General features: G+C 30.6%; 1 protein-coding gene across 5 annotated transcripts; it reads right to left on the reverse strand.

Moving 5' to 3' along the window:
* Positions 1–1,882: 1,882 nt before the first annotated feature.
* On the reverse strand, positions 1,883–12,601 carry LOC106071633 (FAD-linked sulfhydryl oxidase ALR-like). Of its 5 annotated transcripts, none has more exons than XM_013231886.2 (6): positions 12,368–12,601; positions 6,938–7,238; positions 5,723–5,920; positions 4,546–4,751; positions 4,270–4,384; positions 1,883–2,812 (listed from the first exon to the last, which is right to left on the reverse strand). In XM_013231886.2, the coding sequence occupies exons 2-6, from the start codon at positions 7,118–7,120 to the stop codon at positions 2,765–2,767; spliced, it is 750 nt and encodes a 249-aa protein (XP_013087340.2). In that variant the 5' UTR covers positions 7,121–7,238; positions 12,368–12,601; the 3' UTR covers positions 1,883–2,764. The 5 variants fall into 5 exon arrangements, with proteins under 5 accessions (XP_013087340.2, XP_013087492.2, XP_013087272.2 ...); XM_013232038.2 differs by having other exon boundaries at positions 12,437–12,600; XM_013231818.2 differs by having other exon boundaries at positions 12,394–12,600.
* Positions 12,602–12,607: the final 6 nt, after the last annotated feature.

Here is a 12,607-nt window from a genome sequence, read left to right on the forward strand (position 1 = left end):
TATAATAAGATGCTCGTTGGCCATTTACTTATAATAAGATGCTGTCTTCGATTTCGAAGATCATGAATACGTGCATAATTTTAAGTGACCACGCAAACCCTATTGCGACCTGCATATTTTGCCACATCTGATGCAGGCCAAACCGTCGTCCGCTGGGGGGGGGGGTCTAAGCTTTCTTTCCGACTTATGTGCCTGTCTTTGACAAGGGCTTTTCTCTGGACCTCAATTGTGTGTCCCACGATTTTCTATTAGCTCTATTAGATAGGCCCTATATGGGATTAACATTGGTTGTGTGACTATTGTCTGACACAGCGCAGTTGCCATGAATGGTAAATATAGTGCTACTAAATTGTCCACACCAGCCTCCAGCTGACTACTAACCTACCGTGGACGACAATAGACCTAAAGAGTGATTTTCGTCTTCGCAATCTTAGTTCCACTCTAAAAATACCTAGCGCAGGCTGGATGCCCTCCGAGTTCCTAAGGCGGCATCTTAGGCTCCTCAAAAGTTTCTTCGCTCTGTAACAGGCATTTAATGGCAAGACTACATTGTTATATACTGTATTGATAACAAGAACATTGGATGCGTCCAGAAAATTTGCTAATGTACCATATATAGATTCCTTTTCTTCGTATGGGAAGCAATCTGTTGTAGCTGAACAGTCATCTTACATGAAGCGGTTGTTTTTTTTTTTTAAATAAAACAATATTTCAGTTCGCCTTCAGACTTTATGATAGTCTAGTGGCAGTTTGGGAATAAATTCGCGCCAACCCCTACAGCCAGACTGAGTATATGATCATAACTGGGTATGAACATGTAAAAATAAGAATGTACCGGTATCTAAAGGGACTAAGAGAGATCGATGAACAATGGATAAAGTGGAAGGAAAGAGACGCTTGGAGGACAAAGCCATAAAAAGGTCAACGAAAGTTGATTCATACACGCGAATACGTTACTGGCACATTTAAGGTAAGTAAGCTTAAAATTCTCAATAGTGTTTACAAAAAGTCAATTAGGATTAGTCACCATTTATGGAAGCAAACAGTTAACCCAAATTTAGAGGACTATATCTCTACGCTTCTAAATTTGGATTAACTATTTGTCAATAGTTTCAAAAGAACTCTGTCGGGATTGGTAGTAAAAAACAACAACATAATTATGGAGCCGAGAAGAAATAACTAAAATAGCTCAGCATCAAGACAATAACAAATCTTTTATCGTTATATTTTAGTGTTGAGGAAATGTTATATCTTTACTAGATCTACTAGCTAGAAAATCCACTTTCATCATGGTGTTGTTGTTGTCCAGAAAAAAAAAGAAATTTGGTTGACTTAGACCAATGGTGAAATTTTGTTTATGATGATGGTCACTATTTTGAGATACAGTGCATCTCTTGTATTGTAATGAGCCTACCTCAGGCAAGAAATTTTCCCTACAGAAGTAGTTTTCAGTTGATCTTTTGTAACAAGTCCTCTTAAACCCTAAGCTACATAACAATAGTCTAGATATGTGACGGTGGCTAATGACAAAGTTTCTAAAGCGATCAGCTTTAAGATCTGCTTTCAAGTTTGTGTGGCCCTGCATGGATAGTTTAAGAAGTATATCCACAAGTATACCCTTGTAAATATGGGAACAACATAATAATGATTTTGGTTTTCAATCTCAATTCTGGATATAATAACAGTACTGTATTAATAAACAAATAATAAAAATGATTCAATGTTTGTAGAGTAAAACCCAATTCATTAAAATACTATAATTGAAGGTGTGTGTTGTGTCAATAGTGAAACACTGACTGAAACATAATGCTATCCAAAAAAAAAAAAAATTGTAAAAAAAAAAAAAAAAAAAAAACCTAAAGAATTTAAGCTAGAAAAAAGATCAAACAGATACTCTTTTAATAAACATATATTCATTTTTGTGACATAAAGGGATGATTACGAAGGACCTTCATAAAATACAGAATGGGAAAAAAAATCTATAGTTACTAAATTTGATAACTTTGGTGTTGTAAAATTAAAAGGAACATTTCAATTATTTTGTCTCTTGAAACATTTCAAATACATTACAAGTAACAAGCCAACAAATATACCAGTACCAATAAACCAAAAAAAAAAAAAAATGAAATTTGCTATCATTTATTTTAAAATATAAAAACTTTTTCTTTATTTCTAATAAATAATTGATTATGTACTTGCTTAGTATGTAATATAAAACTTTACAGCTTTGCCAAAGACTACCATGAAAGAGACTGCATAGTGAACAATTTAAACCTATGGCTTATTTGTACTACAAAAAATCCACCTATAAATTAGAAATTACAGTGTGAGTTTGAGATAACGAGGTTTGACTGTAACCACCATCCTGTTATAAAGTTTTTATGCTTTGTATAAAAAAAAAAACTTTCAAAATATTGTATTTCATTTGTTACCCTAAAGTTATTTCTCCTAAAATGTTATGTATGATCCTAAAAAAAAAATGCTTCAATAAAAACTTTATATGTTTTAATTAAAAGATGTTGATAGGAAAAAATAACATTAGCTTTGTTTTCTTGTTTTTTTTACTGAATTTCTTCAATCTTAATGCATAACAAATCTAATTTTTTTAAATGTCATTAAAATGTTAATCAAACTAAATACATTTGTAAATTAAAATTATTTTTTTTAAATAATGGAACATCTCTTTTTTTATATATACATTTTATCTCAGTCTTGACTGTCAAAAACACGTTGTAGTCTGAGACATGATAGCATCACGCACACATCAATCACATTTTCCATCTTTCCATCCATCCCTCCACCGCTCGAGGACCTGAAAGTATAAAGAAGGTACAAAGTAAGGTGAGCTAGCTAACAACTATAATTCTGCTAAAAATTTAAAATCAGATTAGATTTGGTTATTCAGTGATTCTAAACAACAGATCTGTCAAAGCAACATGTCACTATTTGGATTTAACAAAACTTCACTTCTAAATCACATTGACAATAATGACCTCAAATTGAACAATATACTGATATACATTGTGTACCATACAAAGTTACAATAAACAGATTTAGTACAGCTACTGAATAACAAACTGCCTGTTACATTTTGTTCTAACTCTTTAAGTGCGGCGTTACTCCCAGCATCCGCCTCAGCCTCTGACAACCAGTCCAGTGGAACTGCTAACACTAACAAGAGAAGTGGCAAAGGAGAATTTACTGGTGCCTAAACAAGTAAACTACTGGCGGAAGGGGCTCATTAGCCTTAGATGGCTACCCACCTAAAAGAAGGAAAACTCTGAATTCAAAACTCTGCTTTGAGTCACATTGAGTCAGGAGAAGACAACAATTAAGTAGTTTGCAGCTGCACCCTGGCTGAGCCTGCAATGCAGTTGATCCAAAACTGCATCTGCACTTGATATTGCTTTGGACACATTAGCTGCATGGAGAGTGAGGGAGGGAGAACTGCTGTGTGGGTGACATCATTTTTTGAACCATAGCTAATTTCTATGAGATGAGCCATGTCGCTATGTGTATATATTAGATATATTAATATAGTTTAATTTAGCAAAGTAAAATGAAAATCCCTTATTAATTTGTCAGCACTTTGAAAAACATGACTGATAAGAACATATGATCTATATCTATTATACTTTTTCTCTTTAAATACATAATCCTTATAGATTATAAGGCAATATAAAAAAATTTAAATAATATTTTTTATATATTATATATATATATATACTGGTATGTGATATTGAAGATTTACAAACACAAGCACTAAAAGAGTAGCAGTGTGATGGTCTGTCACAATTTGGTCATTAAAACTAAAAAGTATAATAGATTTAGATCATATGTTCTTATCAGTCATGTTTCAAAATGCTGACAAATTAATAAGGGATTTTCATTTTACTTTGCTAAATTAAACTATATTAATATATCTGAAGTGATAGGATAATTAGTATTTGTATATCTTGATGTTTTATCATGATAAAAAAACTAATCCAGTAGGTTTATCAGATGATTTTTAGGTTGCAAAATAATTTGTAAGTTCCTTAAAAGTTTAAAATAAACTGAGATATTATTTAAAAAAAAATGAAAACATTATTTAACTATATTAATTTCTTAAAATCTATCTCTCCATGTTAACTACAAATCTATGTTTTACAGTACAATAATTCACAGGGGATTCTCTAAATGATATACACTAGTCGATTTAAAATGAAAACAATCCATCCAGACTAAACAATGGACACCTTAAGAAATGACCATTACAAGAGTACTTACTTTAGAACAATCAAATTCCACTTTTCCCAAACGAACATTCACACCATTATGGAGATTGCAGAACCATTCAGATAATTTAATGTTACTACTTGTGTCTGGTGTATTGTTTTTCAAGCTTTATCAAACAAACAAAAAATAACAATTATAACAATTTCTCTTTAAATACTTAATCCTTATAGATTATAAGGCAATATACAAAATTTTTAATAATATTTTTGCAAGACCAACTAATAACAAAATTAAGCATAGAATATTAAAATTAATAAGGATACTTACTCCTCTCGCAAGTGTGATGCACATGTATGACAAGGATAAAACTGTGATAGAAGTTTTATAAACTGTTTCATGTTATGCTGTTGTTCTAAAGAAGGTTTTTCAGGATAGTATGCTGCCATAGTATGAAGAAACGCCCATGTATTTCGACCAAGTAGTTCTGAATCCAAGGGACATTCTTTTTGTTCTCTCTCTTCTCTGCTCATATTCTGTATACAATATAAAAAAGTGTGTACTAGCAGTCCATTCCTACTGTTCTGAACAATATTTTCTAAAGATCTCATATGTTTTTATATAAGTTGAAGGCAAAGTCACCTCATTTTATCATTTGGAAAAAAGTTTCATTTAAACCCAAAAACAAAATATTTTCCCTATAATAAATATTCTGACTTTATTGATTTTATCAAAGTACAGGCACCCATTCTGTGTTTAAAAAAATGCTTATAATAAATCAAATGTACTTTAGATAAGCGAAAATTAATTTTGAAGTGGGCAAAGTAACCCAATTTCATGGTACTTAACTTTTGGGGAGGGGGGGGGGGGGGGGGTAAGTGGTTAGCACTTGGCATTTGAACCTGGGATCCTGGATTTGAATCTCTGTGAAAAATGGATTTTAAATTTCTAAATTTTTAAGGCACCCATTAGTCCACCCAACTCTAATGGGTACTTGACTTAAGTTGGGGAAAGTAAAGGTGGTTGGCAGTTGTGCTGGCCACATGACACCCTGCTCATTAACCATGGGCCACAGAAACAGATGACTTAACATAGCTTTTTAAGTACAATTTTGAAATACCATAACTATTGAAAAAATAAAATGAACTGACAAAGACATAACATTAGAAAGAGGTAGAAAAAAAAAAGTACTAGTTCAGTTATTTGAAAAATCACATTTTTTCACATGAAAAAATATAACATTTCTCTGCAAAATGGTAAAATGTGGAAGACATCAACAAAAAAACAAACAAACTACCATTTAGAAATAATTTCACAATAAAGTAAAATAAGCTGTAAAAGAGTATGAAACTAATAATGTATAAAGAACAAAATTAAATAGATATTTGTATATATGCCATAAATGGAATTTAAATTCAAAATGAAAAAAGATTTTTAATACTTGAAATATATTAAGCTAATTAAGTAAAATAATATTTATGACAACTTTTATGAACATTATTTTTACCCTTCGTGGATGTGCAGTAAGTTCCATCCAGGTTTTGAAATCTGTACAAGCCTTACAGTGCGGCATAGGTTTTTTCACATTAGTATCATCATTTATAGTTCCTGGAATAACATTTTGAGCACCTTGTGGTTTGTTCTTTCCAATGTTGGTAAAATCAATGGGAATAGACATGTTTTCAAGAAATGAGTAAGGATCATACTGAAATACAAATAATAAAAGAATCAATAGTCATGTTAATGCAAAGTTAAGTACAAAACAACGAGAGGTACATTAATTTAAACATTTAATTAATTATGCCATTTGATATATCAGATGGTGTGAAATAGTGTAGTTATACCCCCTCTGTGTTAAAATGGGTCTTATGTTAAAATAAATGGTGTCACTCTTGTCTGATAAGTTTATTGATTAGATAGTGTTGGATAATATAATACTAATCTCCCATCTCCACAAATACAACAAAGATGGAATAGCTCGCTTTAAATCACCTACCAAACACACACACTTCTACCACTTTTCTCTCCCTGCCCAGACACCCCTCAAAACACTTGAATTTTAGTATATCTGTTAATTCTTGGCTCGGCCTGCTTTACATTACTACCCTTCCCAAACACATTTTTTGCCAGTGAATTCGATGACCAATATATCACTTATTTATTCCCCCACCCACACAATGCACACTCTACACATTAGAAAATAGTTGTACATACAATATATGGGTATTCTTTTACTTATTCAGCTTTTTATGGAAATATTTGAAGAGCTCTTTGATGCTTTCAAACATCAATTTTTTAATCGTGTTAAAAATCATCTTAGGATAGAGGTTATAAATTCCATTTCAACTTTATGTAGATCGAATTATTAAAATTAAATTGTGAGAAAAACAAAATAAAAGTTATTGCCCGATTAGGGACTTGACATTCTAATTAAAACTCTGATGCTCTACCAACTGAGCTAACCAAGTGTTATTATACTAATAAATTTAACCAATGCAGTTTTGATCATGAAAATATTTCAGTTGTCCTAGACCAAAGGTAAGTAGTAACATTTTAAAATTTCGTATATTTTGGTCCACCACAAGTGGAAGAATTAGTGATGAGCAAATGAGGGCTTTTGCACATTATAAATGTACCCTGTATTAAAGTAGAGAGAGAGAAAGAGACAGACAGAAAGAAATATTACAAATAAAGAAATATTTTTAAAAGAGAACATGCTTACTCTGTTTGGTCTTTGGCTACGAGCAGTTCCAACTTCATAATTGTTAAGTTGAACTATTGGTGGTGAATCATCTAACAAAGATTCTTTAGTCTTTTCTTTGACTTTAGGATCAGTGTCTTTCACATAACTAGCCATAAACTTTTGAGTTTTTAAATTTTGTGATGATGATGAAGGTCTTTCCATTTATTAACAAAATATATTAAATCCACTTTAAGCGAGCTATGATTAAAGACAAAGCAATTTTTTAAAAGAGCAGTAACGCTATTTCAAATCATCTGATTCCTTTGCCAACTATAAAGCACTGAAAAAGAAATTTTGTAAAATGTATTCATTTTAATGATTTAGATGTATATTATAGTAAAAACAACAACGATATTGATCCCTTGTTAAACGTCTTTCTGAAGTTATGGCAATAAATGTGTTACATTTTTTTTTAATTAACCCTTTAAGTCAAAATTTAAAGAAATCTATATCAAATGTGAAAACAGGATTTACTGGGATTGGTATTATAAATGAACATTAAAGCATTAAGGACAGAGTAAATAAATCATGATTCCCTAAAAAAAAATCTAACAGACAGACTAAACTGAGCGAACTTTTTTTTTTTTCATTCTACAATATTACAGTAATAATCAATGGGCTGTTCTGATTCTAAACTTCAAAATATCACTGTACATAGACATTGTAAACATTAATTTAGATCTATTCTATTCAGAGAGATGTTTAAATAATGTTGATATTTTTTGTCAAAGTTTAAAATCTTTATCTAAAATAAAAAAAAATTAAGAAGAAATTCTAGAGTCTAGTAGAGTCTAGATATCATATATATATTAACTTTTAATAAGTATAGTTTTTAATATGAGTTGATCTTATCTTATATAATACAGACGTTACTTCAAAAAAGAAGATGATTACGTCCTGTCATGCATTTAGTCATGCATATTAACCAATGACTTAAATTCTGCCAAGTCACTGGTTTTCCTGGCTAGCTCAGGCAACCCATTCCATGCTCTAATAGCACTAGGGAAGAAGGAGTATTTGTACAAATTTGTCCTAGCATATGGGACGAGGAATGTGCCTTTATCTTTGTGTCTTTCAGAGTATTTTATTAAATTTTGTTTTTGTATTTGAAGATTATGGTACAATGTTTTATGTATAATTGCTACTTTACTTTTGAGTCTTCTGTCCTGAAGGCTTTCTAAATTTAGTGATTTTACTAAAGGTGTTACTCTAGTCAAATGTGAATATTCGTTTGTTATGAATCTCACTGCTCTATTTTGTGTCTGTTCCAGTTTCTTAATGTTTTCTTGAGTTGACGGGTCCCAAACGGAGGATGCATTATATTCTATTATTGGCCTAACCAAGGTTAAATAACATTTTAGTTTTATTTTCTTATTTAATTTATAGAAATTTCTGTGCTAATATATTAATAAATAATATTGCGTTGCGTCATTGTTTATTGTGAATGTTTTGTGAGAAAGTACTTAGTAGGATGTGAAGTAATAAAAAAGGATCTATAGTATAGATAGTCTTTTATGTCTACTTGTATAAACACAAAATCTCTGTAAATTATTATTGTTATTATTAATTAATGTCTACAGTATTTTAGTTATTTATCTGTGACAACAGAACATGATCACTGCTCTGTCACTTGGACGTAAAGGGAAACTCTGATGGTTTTGACAATTTTTGATATAATATGTGTTTTGATTTACAGTATAATGAATATATTCTTTTTTTTTATTTGCAATAATAACTTAGTATTTGATGTTTTTCTGACGTAATTTTCCTGCGCATCCAAAACTGTCAGACTTTCAGCGGGTTTCTATGTGACGTCACAAATGTGTTTTAATCTATTGACTTATTGTATAACAGAAGACCATACAGCAAAGTTTACATTCTCGTAAAAGAAATATATCTTTGTCTATGCAGTTAGATCTAGGATCTTGTAAGCAAAGAAAAAATGCGTATTAAAAGTAGATTTACATGCTTGACTAATCACGGCAGTGTGTATTTTCATGCCAGACCACTCAACACACAACAAGCACTATTGCTTGGTTTTCTTGTCATGACAGACTACACGTATTCTCGACTAGCCTTACACTGACCAGTTTGTTCGAATCAGTCAGACACATTCATGATCTATTTACATCTTGGGACAGAGAGAGAGGCTTAGATGAAAATGTTACTCTTTTTCTCAAGTTGATTATCCTAATGCTTTTAGATCTATCTATACATGTATATATATATATGTATAACTGTATCATAGCTTTGGACTAGGCCGTCACTAAGCCTAACAGCTAATGTTTGAATGAAGCGATACGATCAAGGGTCAAATCTAGTTTCTCTTTCAGTATTGTTGTGGGAAGTGACGTATGAACTAGCTTAAAACAAAATCTCATAGAACCCCGTTTTTTTTGAGATGTCAAAAATTTACTGAATAATTTATTAAATATAAATGATATGTTTCTAAGCATTTAAATAAAAAATGGTAAAATGTTTACTATTACAACTTTTTATGCAGAATTTAAATATGTCATTAACTCAAAATTGAAAAACGATCGGAGTTTCCCTCTAAGAAATTTAATGTTAGAATACAGTGAAACAATCAAATTATAATTTATTAAATATTATTATATCTCTACTCTAGATTCTATTTTTCTAGTATCATGTAGGTACTTTGATTTTCCGGTTGTGCTAGATTTTTTTTGGTTTCCGGAACTGGTAGTTTACCGGCGTCAGTATATAAGCCCAGGACAATAGGCATTGTGTTCCATTCTGATATTGTTTTCAAAATCCATGCTCAAAAGGATAATCAAAGCTTTTTTATCGCGCAAGGACAGGATATTTATTAATTCTTTAGATCTACATCGCCATAAATTCTATTGTTTTCATGGAGATCCATCGTGTTGAGCATACTGGTAAGTTGACCACCAAATTCTTTTTTATTAAGCTCATTCTACATTTAAATTTAGTTATTTGGGTTAGTTTAATATTAAATCTAATTAGTTTAATAAAGTTTATTGCAATAAGTGCTCCTGTTTAGTGGCAAATGCCAACGGACTGGTCTAGGTCTAATTTTTTAAAGTGAAACCGGCCGCCATTACTAGACAGGAAGTGATAGATCCTATGTTTATCAATGGCTGCATCCTTTTTGTATTTCACATTCCCTTTTGAAATCCATCATAATCCTTCATTTTCTTTGATCATCGATGATTTAAAACTTCATAAATAATATCTTTATAATGATATTTACTCACTACTTAAGTTTTGAAAGGATTTAAAAAAAAATAATAATAATATTTGTCGCGATAATGGCCGATAATTAAAAAATAATTATAAATCTTGATCTAGTTGCATTATCGTAATTGTTTTCCACAATCTATCTAGATCTATGAATTTTAATTAAATTATTTCACTTTTAATATATAATACTAAGTAAATATAGTGATTCTAAGCAAATCTAGATGAGTAGACAAATAAAAAGTCAATAGTATTCATTACTAGATTCTAGATCTAGAGTTAGATCAAATCAATGAGAGATCACTGATCAATCAAATCTAAATAAGTAAATTCTAGATAAGATTTCTTGGCTAGATACAGAGACATAACATAGATTTTTATACAGGATCAAGTCCTAAAAATATTCTTTTAAAATTAAAGTTGTTTATGACATTTATGTTGATATGGTGTTAAATGAAGCTTCAATCATGACTAAGAAGTAAGAGCTTTATTTTTTTTTCTCCACAGAGAACATCATTGGCGATGGGCATAACTAAAGGAGGCTGCGATGTGACATGATTGTCATACACACTAATGTGACAACAACAGACAGGGATGTTATAAATACTTTTACATATTCGGACACCATCATTGGGCGCAAGCAAAAAAATTCATATATTGGAAAATTATTTTCGACCTGGTGACGTATTACATTTACTTACTGACGCCACAGATCTATAACAAAAAAAGTTTTGTGTTAACACAAATCTCAGGTTTCAAAATAATAAAAGGAACAACACAATTAATTTCATGCATTTGTGTTGAAAATTTTATTTATATAGCTCTGAAAGTTAAAAAAATACAGCCTATTAATGGAAAAAAAAGTACTTTTTCTGTCATTTTTTTTTACATGTTGTGTCACATCATAAAGTGTAAAATATTTTCTTGGACTTCTATCTATAATTTAAAAGTAAAATAAGTATCAACAGATAATAAAGCATCTCTGTTTAAAATTGTATTCAATTATCTCTTAAGGTTTAAAAGTAAGAGTCTTCTAAATGTGAAAAAGTACTTCTTGACGACCGTTTCTTTTTTTACAAGTAACCTCACTTTAAAAACGAATAACAACATTATGTCACAGTCTACCACTTGTTTGAAATTGAAATAAATATCATGACATAATCATGTATTTCTGGTGAAAATTACATGCAAATAACTCAAATAGTAAATAAGTTACAGCATTTTTACTGTGAAATTTTCCTTTTTCGGTCACAATTTTAAAAAAATAATATAGGCAAAATTTTCGCCACTAAAATTGCTATAACTTCTGTTCTAATCAACTTAGAAACATAAATGAGGTATCAATAAACTCGGTTCCAAAAGCTCTAACTAACTATATTAGTTTCAATACAATATATTGAGTCTGAAATTTTTATCAAAGTACCTAATCATAGTATTACATTCTAGAGACATTAGTTAGACTCATTAGTCACTTAGTCTAGTCTATTATATAGTCTAGTAATACTGTAATTGTAATATAATAATTTAAATAGAGACTAGATGATAGATCTAATAATCTAATTATTAGACTAATTAGTAATAAGAGTAGCTAAGTTCAGTAAGTTGAGTAAGTAAGTAAGAGTTACTAAGACTCTAACTCTAAGAATACTAACTAAGATTAAGCCTAAGCCAATTAAAATTAAGGCGACTCAAACTCTAGTCACTAGTCCAAGTCCTAAGTTTAAGTTAGTATGTAGAGTAACTCAGTAAGAGTCTAGTAATTTAGTACTAGAGTCTAGTTTAGTAACTAGATTTAGATCTAGACTCTAGATCTAGTAGATACTATTACTATAACTATAGTCTATAGAATATTAAAAGGTTTATAGTAATAGTAGATACTACTAGATCTAGTAAGGGCAAGGGTCTAGAACTCTAGAAGATTGACTATCATTGACTACAAGTTCAAGTATCAAAGTATAGATCTAGTACTACTGAGTCAGTGAGTACTAAGACACTTCCACACTAGTAGATCTAGTATAGATCTAGCTAGATTCTAGATAGTAGCATAGAATAGATCTAGTATGATGACGACGATGATGGTCTACACGACTCTCCACTGCTACACACTGGATAGTCAAACTTTATTGATTATTTACTTTATTACTTTAACTTTAATTAGATCTTGACTAGATCTAAATAAATATTAACTTTGCAATGCGAGGCGCCATGCTTACTCAACAATACTAATGACGAAATACACAAACGTGACGTGCTCACAAATAAAGGTGACGAACTCCCAACACTTTTAAAATCAAATTTATAAATAGAGTCTACTAGATCAAGATCTATGTGTATAGATCTAGAATCTAGTCTAGATCTAGTTAGATCTAAGGGTCTTCCCTAAGTCTGCCTAAGATTTTTTTTTTCGTGACCAGTTTAACCTTTAAG

Source organism: Biomphalaria glabrata, chromosome 2, assembly GCF_947242115.1.
Source record: "Biomphalaria glabrata chromosome 2, xgBioGlab47.1, whole genome shotgun sequence".
Lineage (NCBI taxonomy): Eukaryota > Metazoa > Mollusca > Gastropoda > Planorbidae > Biomphalaria > Biomphalaria glabrata.

Coding starts and splice junctions, on each gene's coding strand:
- LOC106071633 (XM_013231886.2), bottom strand. CDS start 7,120: ATGGAAAGACCTTCATCATCATCACAAAATTTAAAAACTCAAAAGTTT. Junction 4,752..5,722: donor TTACTGCACATCCACGAAGG/GTAAAAATAATG, acceptor TATTGTATACAG/AATATGAGCAGAGAAGAGAG. Junction 2,813..4,269: donor TGGAATTTGATTGTTCTAAA/GTAAGTACTCTT, acceptor TTATACTTTCAG/GTCCTCGAGCGGTGGAGGGA.